We start from the raw sequence: 24,458 nt of genomic DNA on the forward strand, positions 1-24,458 counted from the left end.
TTACAGTACAAACTATTCGAGGCCTCTACATGTGAGAGATCCTTGCCTGATCTACCAGTAAGCTCAATGATGATAGGTTTTTGCTTCTCACTTCAGATCACTTTGATAACTTTAGTTTTTACCCATTTACTTGGAAAGCCCATTCACTGCACATAACATGAAAAGAGAGACTCCAAAATGAAAACAATATCAGTCTTTGTCTTGGTTTGCTCTGTGTTTAGCTGTCATCCTTAGAGAGGCACACTCAAGGAATCCTAGCGGCATATGACCTCAGGGGGACTTCAGGAACAGAAGGACATGTGTGTCTAACTTTTACCAAGCTAGATGGAGATATTTTCTCCTTTGTTTTACATGATTGATTATCAAGTTTTTCTATGATACTGGTATCCATCTAAAATGTACGTTGTAAATATGAGAAATAAACATTTGTGTATACATATAGCTGCACACAGACACACAAATACTAATTACATAAACGTTAAATTTATACAAGCACTGGAGACCCACCCAGCCAATAATATGAATACCTTAAGCGGCTATTAGAGCAACCTGAAATATAATTGGCTAAAGAAAAACAACCCACGAGCGCAGGGATAATATCGTACGGTTATGTTCTGGAACTGTCGTCACCATGGTGAGCTGTCATCGTGCACCCGGATTCTTCTTACGTCGTACTGACGTCTGACCCTCCATGCTGCATTCGCTGAATCCCGTTAAACTCGAATATCAGGCGTTAGTATTTGACAATACGGCTTGGCATGCATACACGTGCTCTTTTAAAAATAAGTAAAAGCTGTTGGTTGAATTTGGCCATTTTTATGATTAACATCCACACTGTGCTACGTTTGAATCCCATCACAATTCTGATAAAGACATTTCAGTCGAAACGTTTGGAGAGAGTTTATTTATTTGTTTATTTTAATGGGAATGCACTGTTCACTAGTCTGCACCTCGTTACGTATAAGTTCTGAAAACTACAAAGCACGTTCACACTGGTGTGCCATACAAAAAGACAGATTTCCCAGTTGATTCCCATTGTGTGAACCTGCCACATTTGGGCCACCTCGGATGTCGTATATCCGACAGTCACTGAAGGTGTCGACAAACTGAGGAGGCTCCTCCCCGACAACAGTTCCCGACCTCCGACGAGAATTCAAGCTGCCACATTGAAGAGGAACAAAAAGGCGACCTGGCAGCGGTTTCTACACTCCCTCCACTTTCTCCGGGGTAGTCACGGGATTTCAATGTTCAGCCTGCTCTTTGTAAGTAGCCGATAACCTAACTAAAACTGACCTCTTGAAACATGTTTCCGATAAGATCGTATTTGACTGCAACACCACAGATCCGCAAGATCCTGATTAAAAGTTAGGTTACATATTGTTAGAAGATTAAGTTAGTTACGTTACAACACAAGGGACCTAAAGAAAGTTCATGAGTGGTTGTCTGAGTAGACGAACCAGTGTGAAGCCACGTTAACGTTAGCTCGCAGAGCAAAGCTTGGACGGCTATAACACTGGCGACGTACACAGTTGAAACTGTGTTAACGTGTATTACTATAAACCCTCATTGTTTTCCCCGTTGATGTTACCCACCCTCAAGTTAGTTAACTCTAACATAGCGAGTCTTGACGTATCTCGGGAGTGGTTGTTAAACGTTGCCGAGAAATGCAAAGTGGCGGAGCTGGGGTAGCCTGCTAGCTGGTGTAGCAACATTAGCTTTCTGCTAGGGCTAAGGCTATTTCCTAGAATAAGAAGAAACAACATTTCTGACTTACATTACATCCACTAGTATCAGCATGCGGGCTTTTATTTTTATTTTGAAACACTCTACACTAGGTGTCATATAACACCATGTTATTGCCCAAACTGAACGTCGACCGCAGTTTCATAAAATAAGAGCTAACAGTACCCTTAGCCGTACAGTCAGCTCTTAGTCTGCCAGTAAAGGTAGCATTTCCATTGACAAACATCTAGTTTAACGTTAACGATGCCATGGTTAACATTTTAATTGCTGCCCTGGCTACTGTTCACGACAGTGGCACCGTTTAGATGTTTAAAATATAACCAGTGGTTGTGATTTCCAGTATTTTCCAGCTTCTTTTGGGTGTTTAGCGGTAGTCTCAGACGTCGGTGGTTGTAAGCAGCTTGGCTTGAGGTAGATGGCGATTGAGCTAGCTGCCTTCCGCCCTTTGTGACAAATCTTGACCCAGAGCATGGTTTGCCTATTTATTTGGAGCCATATACCAAGCTAGCATTTTAATAACAAAACGAAAGAGGTCGCCAAGTCGATATTTCTTCTCTGTTGATTATTATCGTTTCTTAGGTGCCCGTTTGTGTTGGCAAACTACTGTCCTTATTGTAAACTAGCCGGTTGACTCAATAAATTTGTCAGTCTTCCATGTAAAAATTATAGCTAACACTGGGGTTAGGTGCGGTCTATAATTTAGCCGTGCCTGGTTTCCTAAAACAGAAAGCACCCAACCATTTAACCATGTCGGATGATGTGAGATGAGGAAATGCACTTGGGGAGGAAGTTGAGTCGAGCAGCTGTGACACTAAAGGCCGCGGCACATTCCCATGCCTCTCAGTTTTCAATTTATGACCTTCCACTGGTTTCAGCCTCCTCTCTGATAATAAATTCTAGTGGGCAGCTAATACAAATGAATAGCTTTGAACACTCCTACCAGCATGGGTGGATGAGTCAATGAGTAACTGGTGTAACAGGTAAGCTAATTATACATTCCTGCTTATGAGTCACCACAAGGTGACCTAATTTTCCTGCAGAGATTACAGGTGATGAGATGTGTTAATACAGTCAGTTATCAAAACAAAGTGATGCCGTGGCATTGTAAAGTGGAAGTAACAGAAGAGCTATATTGTGAGAATTTGTATATATATTTTTAAGGAAGATCTCATCCTTGTATCGCTTTGGGTAATTTTTACCAACAATGACACACTCTCGCTTCATGAGAAGTCTAGGATTTCACCACTCTTATATAGTAGCACTGCAAGTCTTTATGCTCTATTTGCATTTTATTGTGGAAGTAGGTCACTCATACTGGTGACCTGCTTTATATTATAGCTAATTGACACATGATGCACTGCCCAATCTAGAAATAGCATAGCTCCTCTCAGTCCACTTAGAGCACAGCCTGCAGCTAAAGGCAGGCCTAAGCACAGGGAAGCACCCATTCATGAGATACCACACTGCAAGTCAAACTCCTGTTACCTGTTGGTCCAGTCTCTAAGAGTAGTGGGAGGTTTTTTTGGTGTGTTTATTTTTTGGTTTTGTGCATGTTTGTAAACTATGGAACTACAAAGCTAGCCTTCTTTTTGCTGCATCTGTGTTGGACTTCATGTCTGTCTGTAATGTCTCTTTATAAAGTTAAACATACAGAACTTGGAAGTGTCTGTGTTATAAGGATATTGTAGCTAAAATTTTATGTTGTATTTTTGTAGTTGTGTGTTTTGGATTTGCCACAAGCAGTACAGAACTCCTCTGAACAATCTGACAGATCGGCTTCATCTACATTTGCATTGCCTTTTGCTTACAAATAATTTGGTGTATGTTGTGGTAGTAGGCCTAAATCAAGCTGGATGCCTCCATGATATTTTACACCAACAAAAGGGTGGTTCCGCTGTCTGCAGGCGGCATTAAAAAAAAGGCAGTGTGACAAGTGGGGAAGTTCTCAGCCTTGGTTACCGTAACTGTGAAAGGCGAGCCCAGTGTACAGTAACATGATGCCAGCTTACTGAGGGGGTCAAGAACTGGGGGACAAGAGCACCTATGTTGTAGCCTGCTGGCTTTCAGCCCATCTAGCCACAGGGTGGCTGTAAGTGTTGAAAGGTAAAGTTGAAGAGGTCTGGTCCACAGTGACTGGCTTAACAGATTTGGTCAATTTAAAATCTGTTTATGCCCCTGGGTGTCTGGTTGTAGTGAGAATGGAGCACAAGCTTTGGTTTTACTATGTGTTTGCTTGCTATGATCCCTGGCTCCAGAGCAATTTTGTTGTGTTGAAATCGGCCCAAAGTGGAAAGCTAGGATTATATGACCACACGTTTTTCTTCCCATTTCAAGCCATTAAGTAAAAAGCCATATATAATTATGTATTAGTAGCCATGGACACCTTGTGTTTTTCTTGTGCTGTGTATTGGTTAATGAATCATGCCCTGGTCGGCACGGTGTTCGTTTACCGTTTGTTGCCACAGCGCTGGGATAAAGCAAAGGCGAAGGCTCTGGAGCACTGGCAGTGTCTGACAGATTGACACCTCTTCTGAAACTATAGCAACAGGTAGGAATAGGATCTTGCTTTGTTATTTGTGTTTACATCTACCTTGTCTAGTTACAGCTGCCAGAGCTGCAGTTAGCAGGGGAAAAACGCTGTCCTTTGCCAAAACATGCTATAGTGAAGGGTGTTGTTATTGTTATTAGAGCTGTTGTTCGTAAGCGTATGTAGCTGCTTACTCTTACTGATCCAGAAAGTGTTCTCGTTTTGAAGCAACTGTAGTCTAGAAAAAGCTGGGTTATTGCACATAAACAAACGTGATGTCTCCTATTTTCCATGTTTTCCATGTTTCCTATTTCCGTTTTTCTATTGCTTCGGCACTTTGTTGTTTCTCAGTGAAGCATGGCTTTTTCTTAATGTCTTTAAGCAGCTTATTAAACATGTGAAATGTGTGACTACCTCTCACAACATGACCGCAAAACAAATGTGTTCGCTGTGGCAAAAAAAGATGTACTTGTTACTAGAAGCTGATCTAAGATCACAAGGTATGTTTTTATGCCTCTGGTGAGGAAGTTGGATTTTATAAGTTAAAAAGTCTCTAGATCAGTATATGTGAGCAGCCAGCTACTCTGAACCCTGACCCTTTTTTAAGATGCACCTCCTCCTGCATCTTCAGCTTCACCCTGTGAATGTTTAAAGAGAACACCATTGCTCTTCTGTGATCTCTTCACAAGGCACACCAACATTCCCTACAGGGACACTTGTTGCTACTGCTGAGATAATTGTTGGTATGGCAACAGGCATCCCCCGATGCTGCTGTCAGAAGGCCGAGTTAGTTTCCAAATGTCAGAAGAATTGATGTCGCAGCGGGACTCTGCACCTCTCAGCAAAAATGTGAGCAGACATTCTCCTGTCTGAGTTTGTCTGTTGCTGAGTGTTGGCCTCCTGTACTAAAACTTATTTTTATTTTAGAGAGTCATGGAAATTTGCAGCAACGCCCACCCCCCATTCAGTTGTAGTAAATGTGTCCTAAACTGACTCGAGTGCATAATTCTGAGATCTGAATAATTAGATGAACCCACCGTACAGACATGCATGCACACGAGAAGGAAACTAGTTAAGCTCCACAGGAAGTGGCTGTCAGTTATTTGCCAGAATGGAAGTAATTATGAATGGGATCAAGATGGACCTTGTGTTCTGATTGACTAACCAGTGCTGTAGCCGTACAGGTCGTCACTCTACCCACTTTGTGACCGATTTGTGGATAGTGACATGAGATTATTAGATTTATCGAAGGAGCTCAGAGATATACAAAGATGTAGACAGCCAAGGTAGGAACACATTTGAACACACTGGCAAAGGTACACATGGGCATTTCAAAAACCTGTAGGCTGGTGCATAGTGAGAGCAGTAGCTTCCTCCAGTTTGATGTCTTACCTTAAACTGACTTCACTACAATAACATATCTGTGGTTGTTCTGAATGGATGAGTTTCAACAGCCATTTAGTGATCCATTGAAACTTTTGGAAAATATTCAAACGACTGAAGTTCAAACAGGTGAATGTTTCAATCATTTGGTCTCTAACTAGGGATGTCCCAATGAAGTTTCTTTTTAAAAAAAATATAATCTTGAATGTAAACAAATCGTTTCATACTAGCTCAGTTCAATGGGTATAGTGAAAAATATTTCCTCCATATCTCCTTGCAAACCATTTTAAGACAAAATCTTTGTCTTCCTGTCTCTTTCAGTTCTTTGCTTAACGTGCATTAGCAGCCACAATTTCCAGGCTGGAATTACTCCTGGAGATGTAGCGGTTGCCTGCAATTTTCTATAATTGCGAGGCAAGACCAGAGCAACTGGTCCAGTTTCGAGAATCTCAGCATTAGATTTAAGAGAATATCCTTAAAATCATTATACAATATATTGAGATAATTGCAGTCATAACAATGCTGTTGTATTTTCTATCTTGAACAAAGCTATCGCAAATATATAGTTAATATTTGATATTGCGCCCAGCCTTTGTTGGAGCTTATTTTTGGCAGGAACACTTGATTGTGTTTAGAGCCTACCTTACCTCCTTTGGCTCCTTTGTCAGCAGAAAATCAGTCTCCCTTTGTGTTCTCACTCTCGGTCCTTATTCAAATTATAGTCAAATATCAGTGTTGTGGCTGACTTTGTTTCTCTTTCAAATGTAATTGTTCAGAAGCCAGTGTTAAATTTTGTGTAAAGTGTAATTAAAAGTGCAACTAGGCCACAGCAAGGACAGAACATGCCTTTGTTTGGATATGTTTTCCTCTTTTCATTCCCATTTCTAAGGTACTGAGCCCTGGTCTCTTTCAGTCCTTTCCAGAGACGGATCAGTCCTTGTCCCCCCTCGCCCTCCCCCTAAGCGCTATCAGAGGCCTTTGATCGTCACACTGTTTATCTGTGCTCACTCAGAGGCTGCAAAGCAGTGTGATAAGTGGGCTTTGCCATGTGTGTGTGTAGGGGGTGTTTGTCTGTTCATGGAAATTGGAGGGGTTACGTATTCTCGCAGTTCCCTAATTTCCAGTCACATTTACACGGACATGAGACGCTGGAACAACAAGCAACCTGTGGGAAGATTAGCTCCTATCCTCTGGGAGCAGAGACAGGTAACCTGTTGTGCTGAGTAGGAGACAGAAATGGGAATGTCCATTTCCCAAAAATCTCAACCTATAGACATTTTCAAAAGTGTAATATTTTTCTCAATTTGTACAGAGAGGACTACAAATAGTCTAATGACACAATAAATATGATAAATATTAAAGCCAAAGTAAGTACACACTGTTGGTTCACACTAGGGATGTCAGTTTCGGTAAATTTAACTTGTGATAGCCCAACACCGATTAACCGCTAACCAACCAGTTTGATTTAAAGGTATTATCGAGGACGCAGGCCAGCGCGTGGCCTTTGAAACCCCATTTTGCTACTGCAGTTGTCAGCTTTTTGGTGAGTCCGTGTAACGTGTGCCGGACAGAGAGGCTCTGAGTGAGGAGCACACTGGACTGCATCTCCCCGGTCAGCATTGACGAAGCGACAGGTAGTTATGATGTAGCTTTCGTCTGAGAAAGCTGTTCAGCAGTCTGTGGTCAGAGCTGGGCTAACCCTGACCATGAGCTCTTCAAAGTGCGTTTCAACACAGTAATGTTAGCTCTCAATGGCATAGCTTGCGCTTGAGATACCAAACTATCTCTTGCCCTCTGTCACATTGACTGGCAACATATCAGTCTTAATCATTTGGCACACCAACTGGGTGGTAGCCTGGAACCGGCACGCATTAAGCTTTCTTCACCTGGCTAGCAGCTACGTGATCTTTTGGTTGCGAGACAAAATACATTGAAAAAAGCAAATATTGTAAAATTGAGACCTCTGTCACTTGGTAAGTTACGCTCAATCTATATACGTCATTCATTAACATTCAGTTTACACGGATGTTGATAGGTATGTGTCCTGTGTTAAAATCCAAAAGTGAGTAGTAAATTCATTATTGACACATCTAGGGGACCTACCCTATTATTTGCTGAATCAGCAGTGTTATGAGTTAGTGTTTAATTCGGCATGCATCTGATAAACCAGCCAGCACATGAGAAATCATATATTTTTTTAAATGGTTTGCCTCTCATAACTTTGGTATTCTTCTACTAAAATAGTGCAGCCAACCAACAGTTGCTGGAAGTGAGAGTGCAAGGAGTTCCTTTTTCATTCAAATACTGTATGTATATTTTTTTTAATGATTTTTCAGCACCACAGAAACACAAAATAACTGCTAAAGTCTGACAAGCTTGCCAGATATTCATTGACTGTGGTTAGTTATTTGTTTGCTTGGTGGTTTACAGTCTGATAATGTTTGTTTGTATTGATTACTGGTGGTGGTTGATGGCTAATTGTCAGCCAATTGTACAAAGTTTCTAATGGCAATATGCAGTAAATGACTAATCTTTATGTGCATGCTTTTAAATTACTTTCCTAAACATGATGTGCTTGATGGTGGTGTTAATGACACCTGATGAAACTTGAAAGCTCAGCATTCCCTCATTGCCCTTTTTTTAGCTTCCCTTTTGAAAGTAACATGAACGGCTATTCTCCTAGAAAAAGCTAATGTTCCTCTGTGTAAGTGTAAGTCTTTTTGTGACTGCTCTTATGATCTCAGACTCACATGCTAATATTTGCATGGGTGTTGAAACTTGTTCAGATTAATGTTGATCAGCCTTATCCATTTATCGACATAGTATTGACATCTTAAATGAAACCAAGGGAACTGTCTTTTTATTTTTCTTACAGACCAACAGAGTCATGAGTCATTCTTAGTGTGTGTTCACACAGAAAGCGAGGCTAATTTTTCACAGCACAATTACATAGTCAACGAATAGATGCAAATTTGCCTGTGTTCGTGTCGGACGACGCGTTCGATGCGAATTACGAAAACGAAATTTCACATTCACGCGCGTCATTCGCAAATTGAGATTATTCAACTTGAGTGACCAGTTTGCATGTGTTGCACTGCTTTGCAGATTGTTGTGTGGGTAAGACCAGGTAGAGGCAGGGGAGCTCTGAAAGAGAGAGTCGGTCCTTCCGGAGGAATAGCCTAAACATCCAGAGTCACACTTGATTCTGCTCTGATCCAGAACTGTTTAAAGGAAGAGAGGAGAGCCCACTGTTTTTTTTTTTTATTTACTTTTGGGATTAAGAAGTGGATTCATCTTCACTCTCACTTCTGAACCTGTTTGCAGCAGCAAGCTGTGGAGGTGCCAACCTCCACTGTCAGTTGTGAGAATGTACAGTAATTAGTCTCTCCGTCCATGTTGACTGATGACTGAAGGGGACGTGTACTTCACTTAATGAGTGTACAGAGAGGAGAGGGGAAAAACAAGAGACTGGAGATAAATAACAGAAAGAACCAGAGTCTCTGGTGAGTGCTGAGTTCAGCCAGAGGCTGAACTGAACACAAACACACAGACACACACCCTCGGTGCTTGCTGTTGCTCTCTAGTTTACAGCTAATGTACAGTAAGGTGTACTTTTTGGGGCGAATAAACACAAATGATCCCGTGGTCAAACTCGTGCAAATAACTCGAGACAAACATTTGCTTTGCTGTCAGTGTGAACACGCAATAAGAAAAACTATTATTTAAACAGCCTTTAAACTTTTTAGCGTATTAACAGTTTTAGCGTTGTAATTTAAAAGCTCTGCATCAGAATCAAAATTATTCTCATCGGGATCATGTTGTCTCATAGGTTTAACTCTTTATTTACACATATTTGTATGCTTTTAACCTTTATTTTAAGCAGTTGGCTTTCATTTGAATAGGTGTCCTCTTTAGACTGAAATGAGTCTTCTGCTTATTTTGTAGTTTGGTCTGAAACAAAATACACTCAAAATTGAAAATGGAGCACGAATAAACATGGGAAATATACCATCAGTTTTGCTCTATAGCTGCATTCATATTGAAAGCCTTATCTATACCTCGATAAAGCTTTCCTGTTGTGTCAATGGGCATAATGTGTAACCATTTGTCCCGACAGTTACCTTTTAATCTTTCTCTCCTTTTATTGCATGCCCCCTTTATACACTTTCCCTCTTGTTTTGTACAGATTAAAAAGGTGTGAACAACGTGAGGTGAGACATTGTGGTTGAACTATAAACCCTCCAAAGAGGTCTGGCGTGGTTGGAGGAATCCAACTTGTTGACAGCCCTGGGGATTTTTTTTGTGTCTGTTGGGTTGGAGTGTTGCATTTATGGAGGGTCATTCTGTACCCCCAACCTATTTCTAGCCTTGATCAAACACAGTCCACCCACATACAGGCTATAACAGGAGGAATGGTTTTTCTTTGCAAGTGTAAAAGGAAAGTCATGGTTTTTATATATATGCTCTTGAGTGTTGCCATTTTGGGTTTCATTTTGTCCACAATACAAGATCTTTGTTATTGTCATAATCTGACACCGAAACCTTTTGGTTTACAAATTTTTAAAGGCATTTCCCAAGTATGCTGATAAATGTTTGTGGCTCTATTACCACGTTTGAATTTTGGACCAGTTGTACTGTGCTGTGGTTTTGTTTTGAGTCCCTTTTGAAGTACTACTGCCCAAAGTAGGGGAGCCAGTTTATCTTGGGGGTTTGTGGTGATAACCATGTGAAAAACACAGGTTTATTATATTTCAGACCGAGACGACCACAAGCCTGAGTCAGACTGTCTGTGCATGGTTCCACCTTGACACAGGTAGACATGACCAGTTGTGACTCATGTCCCATTTATAAGGCTCTGCTTAGATGACTGGGCAAAAAGGACAGGTAGCCTACAAGTTTTGTAAGTCACATTGATTCTGTTTTTCTGTGGTGCTTTTTGTCCATCCCTCCATACATGTACAAACATACAACCCCAATTCCAAGTTGGGACACTGTTTAAAACATAAATAAAAAAAGTTGTGTTAACTTGCTCATCCTTTTTTGACAAAACTCAATCGAAACTAGTACAGGGACAAAAGATATGATGTTTTACCAAAAAAAAAAAAGCATATTCTGAACTTGATCCCAGCATCAATTTCAGACAAGTTAGGACAGGAGCAACAAAAGACTGGGAAAGTTGTGGAACGCTCAAAATGCACCTGATAGTATCATGATTGGGTATGAGAGGGGATTCCTCGAAAGGCTCAGTCATTCATAAGCGAGGATGGGGGCGAGGTTCAACACATTTTGTAACGCATGATTGTATAAAGGATGTTACTAAATGGGCTTGGGAATGCTTCATAAAACCGTTGTCTGTAACCACAGTTTGTTTGCAAATGATTGCAATCTGTTTTTAATTTACATTTTACACAACGTCACAACATTTTTGGAATCAAGGTTATCCTAAAACTGCCTCACATTTTACACCGAGTGTGACACATGAAAGTTCATTTAATCTAAATCCAGTGTCTGTAATGCTGGTTGCAACTATATATATTTTTTCTTGTGCTTTATAAAGAGCAATGTGTTTAAACATCCTGCTGTTTGTCACAGGTCATCAACAGTCATCTGGAGTTTGGTCAAGGTGCTCGCATTGGTGTCAGTGCTTGCAACACAGCTATAATTAAGCATCAGCCCTTCCCTACCCTCATGGCAGGTGAAGTAAAGGTGCTGTTCTCAGAAAAGTTTTGAATGGACGTGAACCGGTTCTTCCCTGATCCAGGACTACATTCTTAGAAACCTGTAGGTGGGCACGTTATCAGAATTCAGTCAACAAACCACGAGGCCTCGCAGAATCTGCTGAGTTGATGTATCACTTTCAGTCCAAGACCCATGTTTACAAACCCCAGGAGTGTGCTGCTCATGGGAGCCATGGCAACAGTTTGGGATCTGTTGAAGTTAAGTTTTGCATACAGGTCTCTATCTCTCAATGCTGTCTTGTCCCAACATGCCTGAGGATTTTAGTGTCTTGGTCGTTACACTAGATAAACTGGTAAGACTCAGAAAAAGGATTAGAAGCTTAACTAGTGTAGCTTATTGTAGTTGTGTGTGTATGTATGTATGTATGTGTGTGTGTGTGTTTGGTTTCTTGCTTGCCTGCTTTGTCTTTGTGTGTTTTCAAGCATGACTGGCCAGGGAGAGTTGTGCAGACTACTTCCTTTATGTGTGTGTACTCTTCGCCGAATGGTGTGGTGACCTGTCACCGTAGTCCACATTGACAGGCCGCTTTAGTCTTGGACTGTGTCCGGAGAGTCCATTGCACGCTTGTGTTTTTATCGAGCATGAAGTTAATTCTCTTATTTTAGGACTTACAAAGGCCTTTGAATGATACATTAACAATATTTCCAGAGCTCTCAGACCCAAATACTTGAGTTGAAACCAAAATGCATTTGGGAGATATGACTGAAGGTGTGCTTTCGTACGTTGGAATCCTGACCTGTGGATTGATTGTGCAACAGGCACACATGGCAACAACATATACCAACTGCGTCACACTTGCAAACATTGAATACTTTCCATTTTGATATTGTTACTTATGCCCTGCTGACATGCAAAAAAAGATGAAAACTAAACATGCCTGTGTGTTTGTCAGCTTCACCTTCAGCAGCACTAGGCTAAATTCTTGTTGTTCAGAACAGTGCAGGCCTTCACCTCATGTGCTTTGTACTGTAGTTTTGAGGCAGGTCATCTCATTGCAGTTGTTATTGAAGAGTGGTTTAGTAGTTTGATGCTGTCTCCATACTGTAGGATGGATGACTGCAGTGTGGCACTTTCAGTGTGTGCAGCAGCACACCTTCATGTTTGAAAATGGACTCTAGCTGAGCTCACTGGGGGTGACCCCGTGCCACTGTTTTGAGCTGACCAGAGACTGCTTGTATGGCCCATACCAAGTCTGAAACCAACTTTCACACTTGACCAAATGTACTAAGGTCTGTGGAAATGTCCTCTGCTCCAGAAAAAAAATCTCTCTAATTGGCTCAAGTGTGGAAAAACTCCCTAAAAGTAGGCATGTCTGTCTGTGGCTGTTCATAAAAAATTGGCCTTTGCTCCCAACCTGCCATTGCCTTGTCACCTTTTGTCCCAGCACTAATTTGAAATGAATGAATAGCACTTTCTTCATCCTTGTTGGCGAGGTTGGTGTGAGTACACAGTTAAGTTGAAGAGAGCTCCAATTTGAGGTGAGATCCGCCCACCCAGCCCTATCAACAGCATTGACGTCACTGCAAGGAACCAGCTGGACCGTTGGGCAGGTGTGATCCTCTGTTTTATCTCAGCTATAGTCACTGCCAAGTTCTTGGCTTGAGTTTTTTTTTTTTGTCTCACTTTTTGCCTTGTTGTCCCTTGTTTAATTTTTTTTATCCATTGTTATGTCCATCCGTGATTTTCCTTCACATCTTACCGGTTTCTTCATGTTACTATTCTTTTGTCCCTGTGCTCTTTGACATTTCCGTGCTTATCAGTTATCTTTTATTTGGCATCCACAAAGGCCACAGGAATGAAGGCATGCCTCTGTGACACATGGCCCCATTTCTATTCCCACTGATACATGGTTTGTAAGTTTGATTGCGACTGCCAGTGGGTTACCCCTGATTCTCCTGTGAATTTCGGATCAATGCTAGCTGTATCAGACAGTTAGGAGAATGTAGTACTTTCCCACCACCTTATATTTCTGCATGTGTGTGTTTGTTTTATGAAGACTAAGACACTGAAAGGAGAAGTGTGTGCACTCAGTGTAGCAAGCAGGTGGTTGTGTGAGGCAGGAGCATCAGAGCCTTTATCTATTCTTGTACCGTCCATGCTTCTCGCACTCAAAAGAGAGCAGGGCTTTCTCCCTCCTCCCCTCACTGTGTCCATCCTGCCATGGACGACAGGCACTCCCCCCGCTCCTTAACTCGGCTCCCACACACCAAAGTAGCCCTCCAGCTGCTTCAAGGCAGTGCAGTCTGGTCATGCCCAGTCTGGCTCCAGACAAAACATCAGCAAGACTCAGGCACAACCTCAGACCACCAGACAGGGTTGCATGTAATACTAACATCTTTCACAAGGGGGGAAAGAAGATGGACTCAGACATTCCACATTTTGTGTGAAACTCTGACGTTTTGCCACCATGCTCTTCCAGTCTGTATATTCAGTGTCCAGATATTTGGGCCCATTCCCCATTGTGTGAGTATGCGTTTTTCATTCTAATTTTAGAACTACCCCCTCGCCCTAGTGGCAAATGTGTTGCTTAAGCCAGTTTGTGACTATCACCATGCTTATGCACTTGTTGTACATAGTGTATGTATGGTGTGAGAGTGATTGGCCATCTGACACCTTTCTGGTGTCCACAAGAGTTATCCACGGCCGTAGCTCTGCAATTATGGAGTCTCATGGCAGTAAAATCCCTCGCAGTGTGAAAGCCTTTCAATTAGCACTCCCACTGTAGCACTTTCCTCTGTCTCCATGCTCTTTAGTTGTGGTACCTTTCATTAGCAGTGCTCCAATCTATTTCTAATATTATGAGCTTGGTCAATGGAAAATATGAAATCATATAATTTGGTACTGTATGAACAGCTGCCTCACCTCTTACACTTAAATACGCTCTACAATTTAATGTTTTTCATCTAGTTTGCTATTAAACCAGGTGTGGCTTTATACTTTGCCAGACAGACTAATGATGAGCAGTTGCAGAGTACCCATGCCCTGATCCCCAGCCTTTTACTACTTAATCACCTGTTTAGGTTTACATGTCCTTTACTGTTCCGAGATTCCGTGGCCCTTATCAGCTAGTACTGCTGCTCCCTCCTCTCTCTCACTTCCCATGTTCTTTTTCCTAAGTCACTGTAGGAGGTTTCTGGGAGAGGCCAGCTGATTTGGGAAGCTCTCCCTATCGACCCTCAGTCAGTGCTCCCTCCCGCCTCTTGCAGTCCTACTCCAGTAGACCACGTGATAAAGAACAGGGCACCAAGGGAGCTTTCTCTGGGCCACTGCATGGGCCTCTGCCTTTACTCCATGACCTTTCTCCCAGTTTAGTGTATACACATGTACATAGACACACATGCACAAAAGGCCGGATACTACGTTGAGAAAAGTACATTGGTGACTCATTGAAACGTGTTTAGTTTAGATGGATGAGCCACAGCTGGGCAATTGATGCCACAACAAGAAAAGTCAGCCTTAATGGTACCTGCCACTGTAGCTCTACCGACCTCAATGATGGGATGTCTACTGATTTTGGATTTGTTTTTGTACATTTCATACCTACATTCAGCCTCGTAGTGACGGTGAAAAGGGTGTATAATTTGGTTTAAGAGTCTCTTTATACAAAGGCTGGAATTGGTCATTTAAGGTTAAATTGGTCATTGAATTTTGAGATGTTGTGGCATTGTGTTTTGTGGCTCCAACTTCTAAATTGTGCATGTTTGCTGGGATTTCTGGGTTTAGTGGTCTGTAAACTGATCATCTTTGAGTTACGGACAAAAACAGCAAATTAAAAAAAGTGCAATCTTTTGGAAATTGTGTGCAGCTGATGAATCTAGAATGAAAATAATTGTTAGCTGCCACCGGAAATGAGTCATACGATTTGGTATACATTGTGTTAAGTTAAAACAAAAAAGTAATGGCATATCACCCATTCATGTCTGACTCAGCTGAAGATGGCTGACTTTTTCTCAGTCTTCAGTTTTCAAGGCTTTTGTACGCACTGCTTCTTGTTTCCTGTGTGGTTAAACGTGTTTTTGCTTCTACAAACAGATTTAGAGTGTATGTGTGTGTATTTGTTTTGTTCTTCCTGCATCTATGCGGTATGTAACTGCAGAACCAGTTTGCAAATTTCACAATGATTTGCATGTGTTCCCAGTGGCTGGCAGGCCTGATGTTATCACAGTGTACACACTTCTCTGTTGACAAGCTCACTCAAGACTGAGGCCTAGGGTTCAGTTGTTTATGTTAGATGACATTACCTCAGCATTGATCATCATCAGTCATCATTATCTGCTTACATGTACAGTTTATAAAGAGTTGACTAGTAAGCTTGATGTGGCCTATTGTCTCCATCAGATCAGTGTAGGAGAAGTGGGTTGGATTTAAACATTTAATCATGGTGAGAGAATGGCAACCAATACAGGTAGCATTGTAGTTAGTCCCACGCACACTGCATGCAATGTAATAGTTCATTTTGTCACTATACCAGAATTTTTAATTTAGATATGAGTATAAAAATATTATACTCTATAACTCTTCCTATACCACAGCAAAAACTTGCACACACAAAATGTCAGGGAACACACTCCAACACATTTGTAATAATTTTAATAGTAATAGTTGAGGATCAATTGACTTACATCCCCATTGTTTAATCTGTTCAGGCTGGGGTTGAGAATCTGATTGTATATCTGTTTGTTTTATTGGCTTTGGTACTTTTGCATGTAGAATGAATGGAGATTATATCCTTTTTAAACATGGTATCAAAAAGTGTGGAAATACGGACACTTTGACAACCTCAGTCATTAACTGTTCATGCTTCCCACCTAGCCCAAATGTTCTTCAATTCATGTATGCCAGTGTCGAATTTGAAATGTTGCCTTTTTGCCTCTTGGTAACCCTACTTTTGGCTGCATTTAAAACGCAGACTGTATGAAGTCACTTTGTGCTTCTGGGCAACCATCCACAATCCAGTAGCTTTTCATCTTTTAGCATAAGCTGTCATTGTGGTGTCCTTGGTGTATTTGTTGGCTCTTTGTTCTTCAGTGTTTCCTCCATGTTTTCAGCCTCTCTTAACTGTCTGCTGTCCTTTCCACAGTCAGGGTTCACAGGTGAAAAGCACATGTTAACTGCCCCCTCTCTCTCCTTGTCCGTTCTTTTCATTTCTGGAGGTTCAAAAGCAAGCCTTTTAAAGTCAAGTTACCATTTTTCCAAGCTTCAGTCGTCTGTTCAGAGGCGGTAATTAAAGGCGTCGTGGAGGATCTCGGCCATCACACGAGAACAAAAAATTAAGGCCGTTTTTAGTGCCCTTGTGGCTGTTGCCAAGTATAAAAAATGGAGGGGAAGAAAGAAATTTAGAGATAAGAGTGGGTTCATACATCCCTTTGACAGTGGCTCTGTGGTTGCCAGTTAACTGAGAGAGTAAGTGACAGTGGGGTAGTCAGTGGGAGAAAGAGGAGAGAGTGGTGTGGTTTTTGAGCTGGTTCTTTTTAAAACTGTACTAGAAATGAAACAGGTGGGGTTGAGAGACAAAATAAAAATGATATATACCATCTTGCAGTTAAGGGCCCTGAGTAAATTGTAACTAGGTGAAACAGGAATGAAGAGAGAGTGAGAGAGAGTACAGAGAGTCTTGTGTCAGTCTCAAGGAGGTGAAAAGAGGGAGCGTGGGACTGAAATGCTTGGGCTGTTTGAAGGTTTGCCCACCCTGCAATCCTCACCTTGTGACTACTGCCTGTGACACGGCGCTGAAGTCCAAGCCCTTTCTCTCTGTTTCCCTCCCACTACTTTGTGTACGTAGTCAGCGTAGTGATAGCCAGCCCCCCCCCCTCCCCTCCCTATCCTACGTTGCTCTGAGACGGTTCTATCCAGTTTGTGGCGGCTGGATTTAGACTGTCAAGGACTTGGCACAGTTTGACTGGCTGCTCCCTGGCTAGTTACAGACCAGACATTACCTGTGCTGTAAGACGCCCTTGTGAAGCATGTGTGTGCTCCATGCTGTGTATATTATTAGTTTCCATTTTCGTGACAAATGGTGAATTGACAGAGTGATGTAATCCTGAGGTGTAGTCAGTTCACAGCAGACTCATAACTTCTAGAAGGTATATTCCGTCATGATGGTCCCTTTTTGAGTTTCCCGAAACTGGACTTAATGTTACATATGCAGAAAGCTGAAATATTAGAAACACACAATCATTCAGTTGTAGTTGTGTGGCGTCATCAAAGTTGTCATTTTGCAGCTCTCACTGCAGTGCTCACTCTCGTCTTTCTCCCTTTTTTTTGCAGGGTTTCTGTGTTGACTTCAGCCGCACCTATATGGCGTGTGTGAACGGAGAATTCTGCCAGGCACAGCACCTCACCTCCGTGGAGAAGTGAATCGGCCGCCCCCCGAGGGACTACGCTGCCCAGAAACCCCCCTGAGTGCCAGCACGCTAGGAACTGCTGACTCTTCCAAAGGCCCCCTGGGATATTGCGTAGTCCTTGGCCCGACTGTCCTGCCCTGCCCCAACCAATACGAAAAACCTTTGCTTTCCACTTTCTCCTTGAACAGCCAATCACAAACAGCTCTCCTGAATGGGGTAAACTGATTGGATGACTCCTGGATAATCTCTCCATCTTTTTTCTTTTTCTTTTTTATTATTTTAAATTTTTGGTTTTGTGTTAATTCATTTTTTACATCCCGGAGTACTGTGGACTAGTTCACCCTTTTTGTTACCTTTCTCTGTGTACATCATCCCATAGTTGAACACCTGTTGACCCATCCTTCTCCCACGTGTTGTCATTTTTATTTATTCTACCCTTTCCTGAATACATAAATCTCCTAGCAGTCTTTGCTGACTTCTGAGCCAAAAGTCGCTTTTGTTTTGTAAGAGTATTGTATTGTAATTGTTTTTTAAGCCGTCTCGCCAACATGAACCGCCCCGCTGCAGTCGAGATTGCCTACGAGTGCATGAGGTTCCTCATCACCCACAACCCCACCAATGCCACGCTTAACAAATTCACCGAGGTATGTACGCATCTCTCTATGCTGGCGTCTGTGTCTGTCCGTTTGTACGTGCGTAGTCTAAAATCCTCTCTTTTGATGTCTGTTAGGAGCTGAAGAAGTTTCACGTGAACACACTGGTGAGAGTTTGTGATGCCACCTATGATAAGGCTCCAGTAGAGAAGGAGGGGATACAGGTTGTGGTAAGTGTCAACACACATTTCGTGGCAGCTTTTCTTATTCCATTTTTTAATCTTTTCCACCTTAGACACTCATGCTCTTTCTTCCTTTATGTCTTCTAGGACTGGCCCTTCGATGATGGTGCCCCTCCTCCCACTCAGATTGTGGATGAGTGGCTGAAGCTGCTCAACACCAAGTTTCGAGAGGAACCTGGCTGCTGCATCGCCGTGCACTGTGTGGCGGGGCTTGGCCGGTGAGTGGCTAGTTTTCTCAAGAGATGTAATAATGACTCAGGAGGCAGCACTAGCTGTCTGAGTTGTTGTATGGTCAGCTTTTAGATGGCCTCTGCTATAAAATCCCTGCCGTTTTCCTAGCAAACAAATCTTTCATCCAAAGATTCTCCATCCGTATATGACCTGCTGCCTAGCTAACTTCCATAGTGTAAAACCACCCCTTCCACCGAGTCTTTCATTTTCTGTTTCCCCCTCTTGTTATTATTTTCTTTTTAGCGTGATGCTAAGCGTGATACTGCGGCCACAGTGTTGCTGTTGCTTCTGCAGACTTGAAAAAGGGAAGGCAATTACATTTGCATGTGATCTGTCTGTTGGTCATGAGGGTGCACGGGCGATGTGCAGATATGCACACTCATATTCACGGACCAATGTGACAGTGAATTATAGATGGGTTCAGCTGAATAACAACACAAGTGTGAAAACAAAGAAGGCAGAAGCACATGACGTGGGCAAGCTAGTGTGAAAATGTCTTTCCTGACCACAGTCGCACAATAAGCCAATGATTTCTCAATGGCTTCCAGCGTTCTGCATTGCTGTGGCATTCCAGAGGTTGTATAATTACCAGTACTGGTTAGACAGGCATTTTCTGAATTCATCTCTTCTTTCCTCAGTTTTACAGCAGCCAACATTCTCCTAAGGGCCTAGTGTGGGAGGCTGCAGCTATGTGGCTTGTTGTTGTTGTTATTTCTTCAACAATATTGTTGTTAGGGGTGTAACAGTACACAAAAGTTCACCGTTCAGTATGTACCTCGGTTTTAGGGTCACGGTTCGGTATTTTTTCGGTACAGCGGGAACCACAAAAAAATGTAGAAACTTACTTATTATTGTCATTTATTGTGAAAAATGTAAACATGCAACAAAGGGTCATTTAACTCTAACTGTAATAGTGAAGGCTCTCAAATATTGTCTTGTTGTCAGTAAGGAAAAATCAAAACAAAAATAACGTACACGTCAGCAATGCTTCATCGTAAGACTGCTGATAATTCCTGAACAATTTGTGCTCATTTATGCAGGGCAGCACAACGGACTGACTGCACAGGGGAAGGCTCATTGTAGCTCAAGCACTTTGACCATATGCTTCAATCCTGTATTCTTCAGACTGAGTACTGTCACATATTCACAGACATAAACACTTCTTTAGCATTAGTTATTGCTTTGGTTTGAATCTGCAGTGAGAGGCTGCCTGAAGGCTGTGGGAAGAAGGGTTCGCCCTGCGTTATGTTTTTGTCTGCCATCATAATCAAGTCAAAATTCTCTGATTCCAGGATGTGCTAGTTTCTGGTTTCTTTACTCCTCTGTGACAGTAAAGTGAGTATCTTTGGGTTATGGACTGAACAAGACATTTGACGTCTTCTTGGGCTTTGGCAAACACTTATTGACTTTTTTTTTAACCATTTGTAGACATTTTATAGACCAAGCTACAAATTGATTGAGAAAGTAATCGACAGATTAATCGACATTGTAAAATAAGCAGGAGTTGCAGCCCTATACCAAACCAAACGTCCTGTACCGAACAGTTTGGGAGGAATACTTGTACCACTACACTCGTAATTCTCACCTTTCCATCCGCCCCATTGCATTGTTTTGTTCTTCTTATTTTCTTTCAATCCCTCTGTTCTCACATTCTATCCCTTGTAAATTCTGTGTGAAAGAAAAGGCACTCAAGTAAATGCTCTGTCATCACCGAGATTCTACCCACCAAGTGGTACAGAAAGTTCAGATATCTGTTTTAAATTTATTTTCCTGTCTCATCTGGTGAGAAAGGAGAAGGTTGTCTTACTGTAACTTATCACAGTTGTGTGTGTGTGTGTGTGGCTCAGGGGTGTGCACATAGTGCCCCAGCAGGGCAGCTGTGAACTTCTGCACCCCTGTTGATTTCCCAGGCCTGTTTCCCAGGTTTAACCCCCCTCCCTTTCCCTCCACCATATTACTATGGAGCCATGTGAACCATGGCATTTAATCTTCTGTTCTCCGTCTCTCCTTGGATTCTCTCACTGTCTCCTTGAACTGGTCCACTGGATTTCTTTACCTCTCAGAGCTCCAGTGTTGGTGGCCTTAGCCCTCATTGAGAGTGGGATGAAGTACGAGGATGCTGTGCAGTTCATAAGGCAGTGAGTACCCTCCCTACGTTTGAACTTTAAGTTTTTTAATAAGCATTGAGTCTTAAGTCAGTAAATGGCGTAAATTGAGTAAAAAGAAACAGGGTGCATGTGAAGCAGACACAGTCCATTATGGTTAGCAGCTTAACTGTGATTTCAGTTTATTCATTTGCTAAATCAGCAATGCCTTTTTGTTTCTTTTGCTTACTGATGTCGACAACTTATGAATTTTGGAATTTGTCTGCAAATACAAATAATTGGTTGCTGTAGTTCTAGACTCTGTGCCCTGTTCAGCATTTTGGGAAATACACTCATTCGCCTCTCGGCTGGATGAGACTGCAGGAAGTAACTGCTCCCAGCCAAGAAATAGTTTACCACATAAACCCCAGTAAAATGGCAAATGCTCATTTTTACACTTTGGTTTTCATACAGATTAAACAGACATGTTCATTAGACATCTTAAAAAGGCGCTGGCTGGTGGATTCAGTTGCCTTCAGACAAATAGGGGTTTCCGCCTGTTGCCAGTCTTTGTTGTAAGCCGAGCTAACTGGCTGCTAACTGTAGTCTTACCTTTGAAATAGATCTTCTCATCTAAGTGTCTGCCAGAAAGCAGATGAACGTATTTCCCAAAAATGTCACGTCAAACTATTTCTTTGAACACGACTTAAGTGTGCTTTGCTCTGTTTTGTCTTTTTTTTAATCTTCTGCCCTCATTTTTCTCTCCTTTTTCATAGGAAGAGACGTGGAGCCTTCAACTCCAAACAGCTTCTTTACCTCGAGAAATACAGACCCAAAATGCGTCTGCGGTTCAAGGATACCAACGGCCACAACTGCTGTGTGCAGTAGGCTGCCTGTCAATGCATCTTTCTTATGCGCATCTAGTGGGGAATCTTCCAACATGGGGAGATAAAAAAAAAAAAAAAATGAAGAGAGTGCTATCAGTAATTATTGTGATGATTTGTTAATACTGAGTCATGGTTAATTGATCAGAGAGCAAGCGAGTGATCGAATGAATGAATCCAGATCTGGGGAACCACCAGCCGAACCAATGAATGGAATGTGAAAGCACACAGATAGGCCCGCCTCCCGGTTCCACTGTTCAACCACGGGCCAGAATTCTTTCAACTTGAGTCCATCCTGTTTCTTTTTGTTTCAGTTGTAATCATGGGATAACATTTTCCATTTTATGAATTTTTATTTTTACACAAACAATGGTGATAAGACAAAATGTTAAATGATATTCTGATTTTTATTTCTACTAATTATTGATATTATGATTAGGCCAGAATAATGTACCTTTTTAAAAACATTTTTAAACTTTGAACACATATGGCGACTGTCCAGTTTTTTTTTATTTTATTTTATTTTTTTGTGCACAAAAACTCAAAGTTCACCTGAAAATGCAGTACTGTTTTCCTTCTACCCTTCACTTGTTTAAAGTCACTCTCAATTTAGGGGTTCACAGAGTTTGAATATGTCTGCAATATTTATTCACAAGATATGATATGTGTGGCAGTTTTGAGTTTGGCAGGGGCAAGGACACTTTGTTATCCAATATATTTTTTTTGTTATCCTCAAGAGCCATGTCTTTTTTGTTTTTTAATTTTTGTTGGAGTGCAATAATCAGTCCACCTCAGATAAACCCACCAAACCCTGCTGAGCATACCACACACACACACACACACACACGCACATATACACTTCAAACACTCATCAGGCAGTTAAACAGGAAAATACTTAACAACTCCTACAACAGGTACTTCTCCTGCTTTCATTCATGAAATGGGCTACAATAGGACTTCCCTAAATATGCATATTTAAACTCATCTACAGAGCCTAAGATCTAATCTGAAAGACAACGTGGAGAAGAATGATAATGGTCAGTTTTTTATCATTGTACCCATTTTGAAAACATCCCCAATTCGTATTGGTTCTTTAAAGATAAATAAATTGAAATAAAAAGCATCCATGTGTCTTTTTCTGTCTTCTCACTGGCTTTGAAAGTTTAAATGTTGGTTGTGATGAGTTGATGAGGATTAACACCAGTGGTTAATGTTGCTGGATATATGGCTGCTCTGTTGTGTTCAAGTAGATACTATCAATATTCCTAATCATGAAACAGTAGGATTTTGTTGCAGCAGTCCTCATTACAATTTTTTTCTCTCCATACAAATCCTGTTTTGAAAATGAATGATAATGCTGTCACCTTGTGCTTGGTGACAAACACACTCGGTGTTCCCCAGACAGTGTGTGCTCATTAGCCATGCCAGTGGAAGAGCTCTGACTCAGCACCACGTGGAAGGCACAGGACACCGTGGTACTGAGAAATGACTCAACCACAACTGGCAATCACGACTTCAGCCAATTGAAAGTGCCCCCTCTATTGCTCAAATCCTGTCATGGCATTTAAAGCCTATGCTTTAAATGGAGTCTGGGAAATAAGGTAACCCCAGCAGCAATTAAGTCGGAGGATCTGTGGCGGTTCATGCTTGAGAGTTGCAATTAAGCACATCAGCACTTACAGGAATAGCGAGTACATCTACAATGTGTTTAACCTTGTGTTTTCAGTATTTAATTTGTGAAGTCAATAAGCCACCAATTGTCAGTATTCAATGGGAAAAAAAATCAAAGATAACTTGACACAACAGTTAAGTTTGGCTTTGACTGAATAAGCCCTGCGATTGATAGTTAATGACATTGCTGACAATGCAGCAGAAACACAAATTAGCCTGTGATACCAGTTCAGTGTTGCACAGTATGCTATGAATATTATGAATCTCATCTACAGTGAAACATATGACAATGACTCTGATTTAAATGTAACTTTCATTGTTCTAGATTAGAAGCTGCATTCATTGTAGTCTGAATAGTTGAAGAAGTTTGTGTAGATGCAAGGAGCAGATTGTTTTTAATACCAAACATCCTTTAAGAAGCCTGAAATGTGCTGACCGATTTCTTTTGGTTTATGGTTGTGATCTTTTGACTTCTTAAGAAACTGATAGCATGACTGGCCACGTTCCAGGCCTATTACAGAATGAGAGTGGAGAACCAGCTTGTTTAGTCAGAGAGAAGAACATCTCTTTAGGCGACAAATATGTGTTTATGCTCCACCAATAGATGTCACCAAGAGCTCAAAGGATCTTTGTGGCGCTGTCGTCACTGTAACCCAGCAGATAAATGACTCAGTGGGTTGTCATTGCCGGGTGAGACAGTGATCAAAGCCGCAGACCTTTTGTGCACCGAGTTTAAAGCACAAGATGAGACAGTTGCCCACTGCGTCTCTCCCTCAGCAGGTTAGGAAGACTCACCTTGTGTTTCCATCTCATATTATCCAACGTCTTAGCTATTGAGCCATGAATAACCTCGTCCCCCAGGGCTCATCTGGCTCAGAATGATTCCTGTCTGAGGTCTTGGAGAAAGCACTTGCGGATAGGTTGATTTCACAGATGGATTAGGCATAAAGGTGGGTCAGACGCACCACACTTTCACATTCATTGGCACTTATATTGCATGACTTAGTTATACTGGTT

The 24,458-nt window shown here is 41.7% G+C and overlaps 1 protein-coding gene across 1 annotated transcript; it reads left to right on the forward strand.

Moving 5' to 3' along the window:
• Window positions 1-1,129: 1,129 nt before the first annotated feature.
• Window positions 1,130-22,893, forward strand: ptp4a2b (protein tyrosine phosphatase 4A2b). The gene is made up of 7 exons (XM_041955100.1): window positions 1,130-1,262; window positions 17,660-17,952; window positions 18,272-18,380; window positions 18,467-18,559; window positions 18,659-18,789; window positions 20,866-20,940; window positions 21,663-22,893. Exons 2-7 carry the CDS (start codon window positions 17,948-17,950, stop codon window positions 21,772-21,774), a joined length of 525 nt encoding a protein of 174 aa, XP_041811034.1. The 5' UTR covers window positions 1,130-1,262; window positions 17,660-17,947; the 3' UTR covers window positions 21,775-22,893.
• Window positions 22,894-24,458: the final 1,565 nt, after the last annotated feature.

Source organism: Chelmon rostratus, chromosome 16 (genome assembly GCF_017976325.1).
Source record: "Chelmon rostratus isolate fCheRos1 chromosome 16, fCheRos1.pri, whole genome shotgun sequence".
NCBI classification, from domain to species: Eukaryota; Metazoa; Chordata; class Actinopteri; order Chaetodontiformes; family Chaetodontidae; genus Chelmon; species Chelmon rostratus.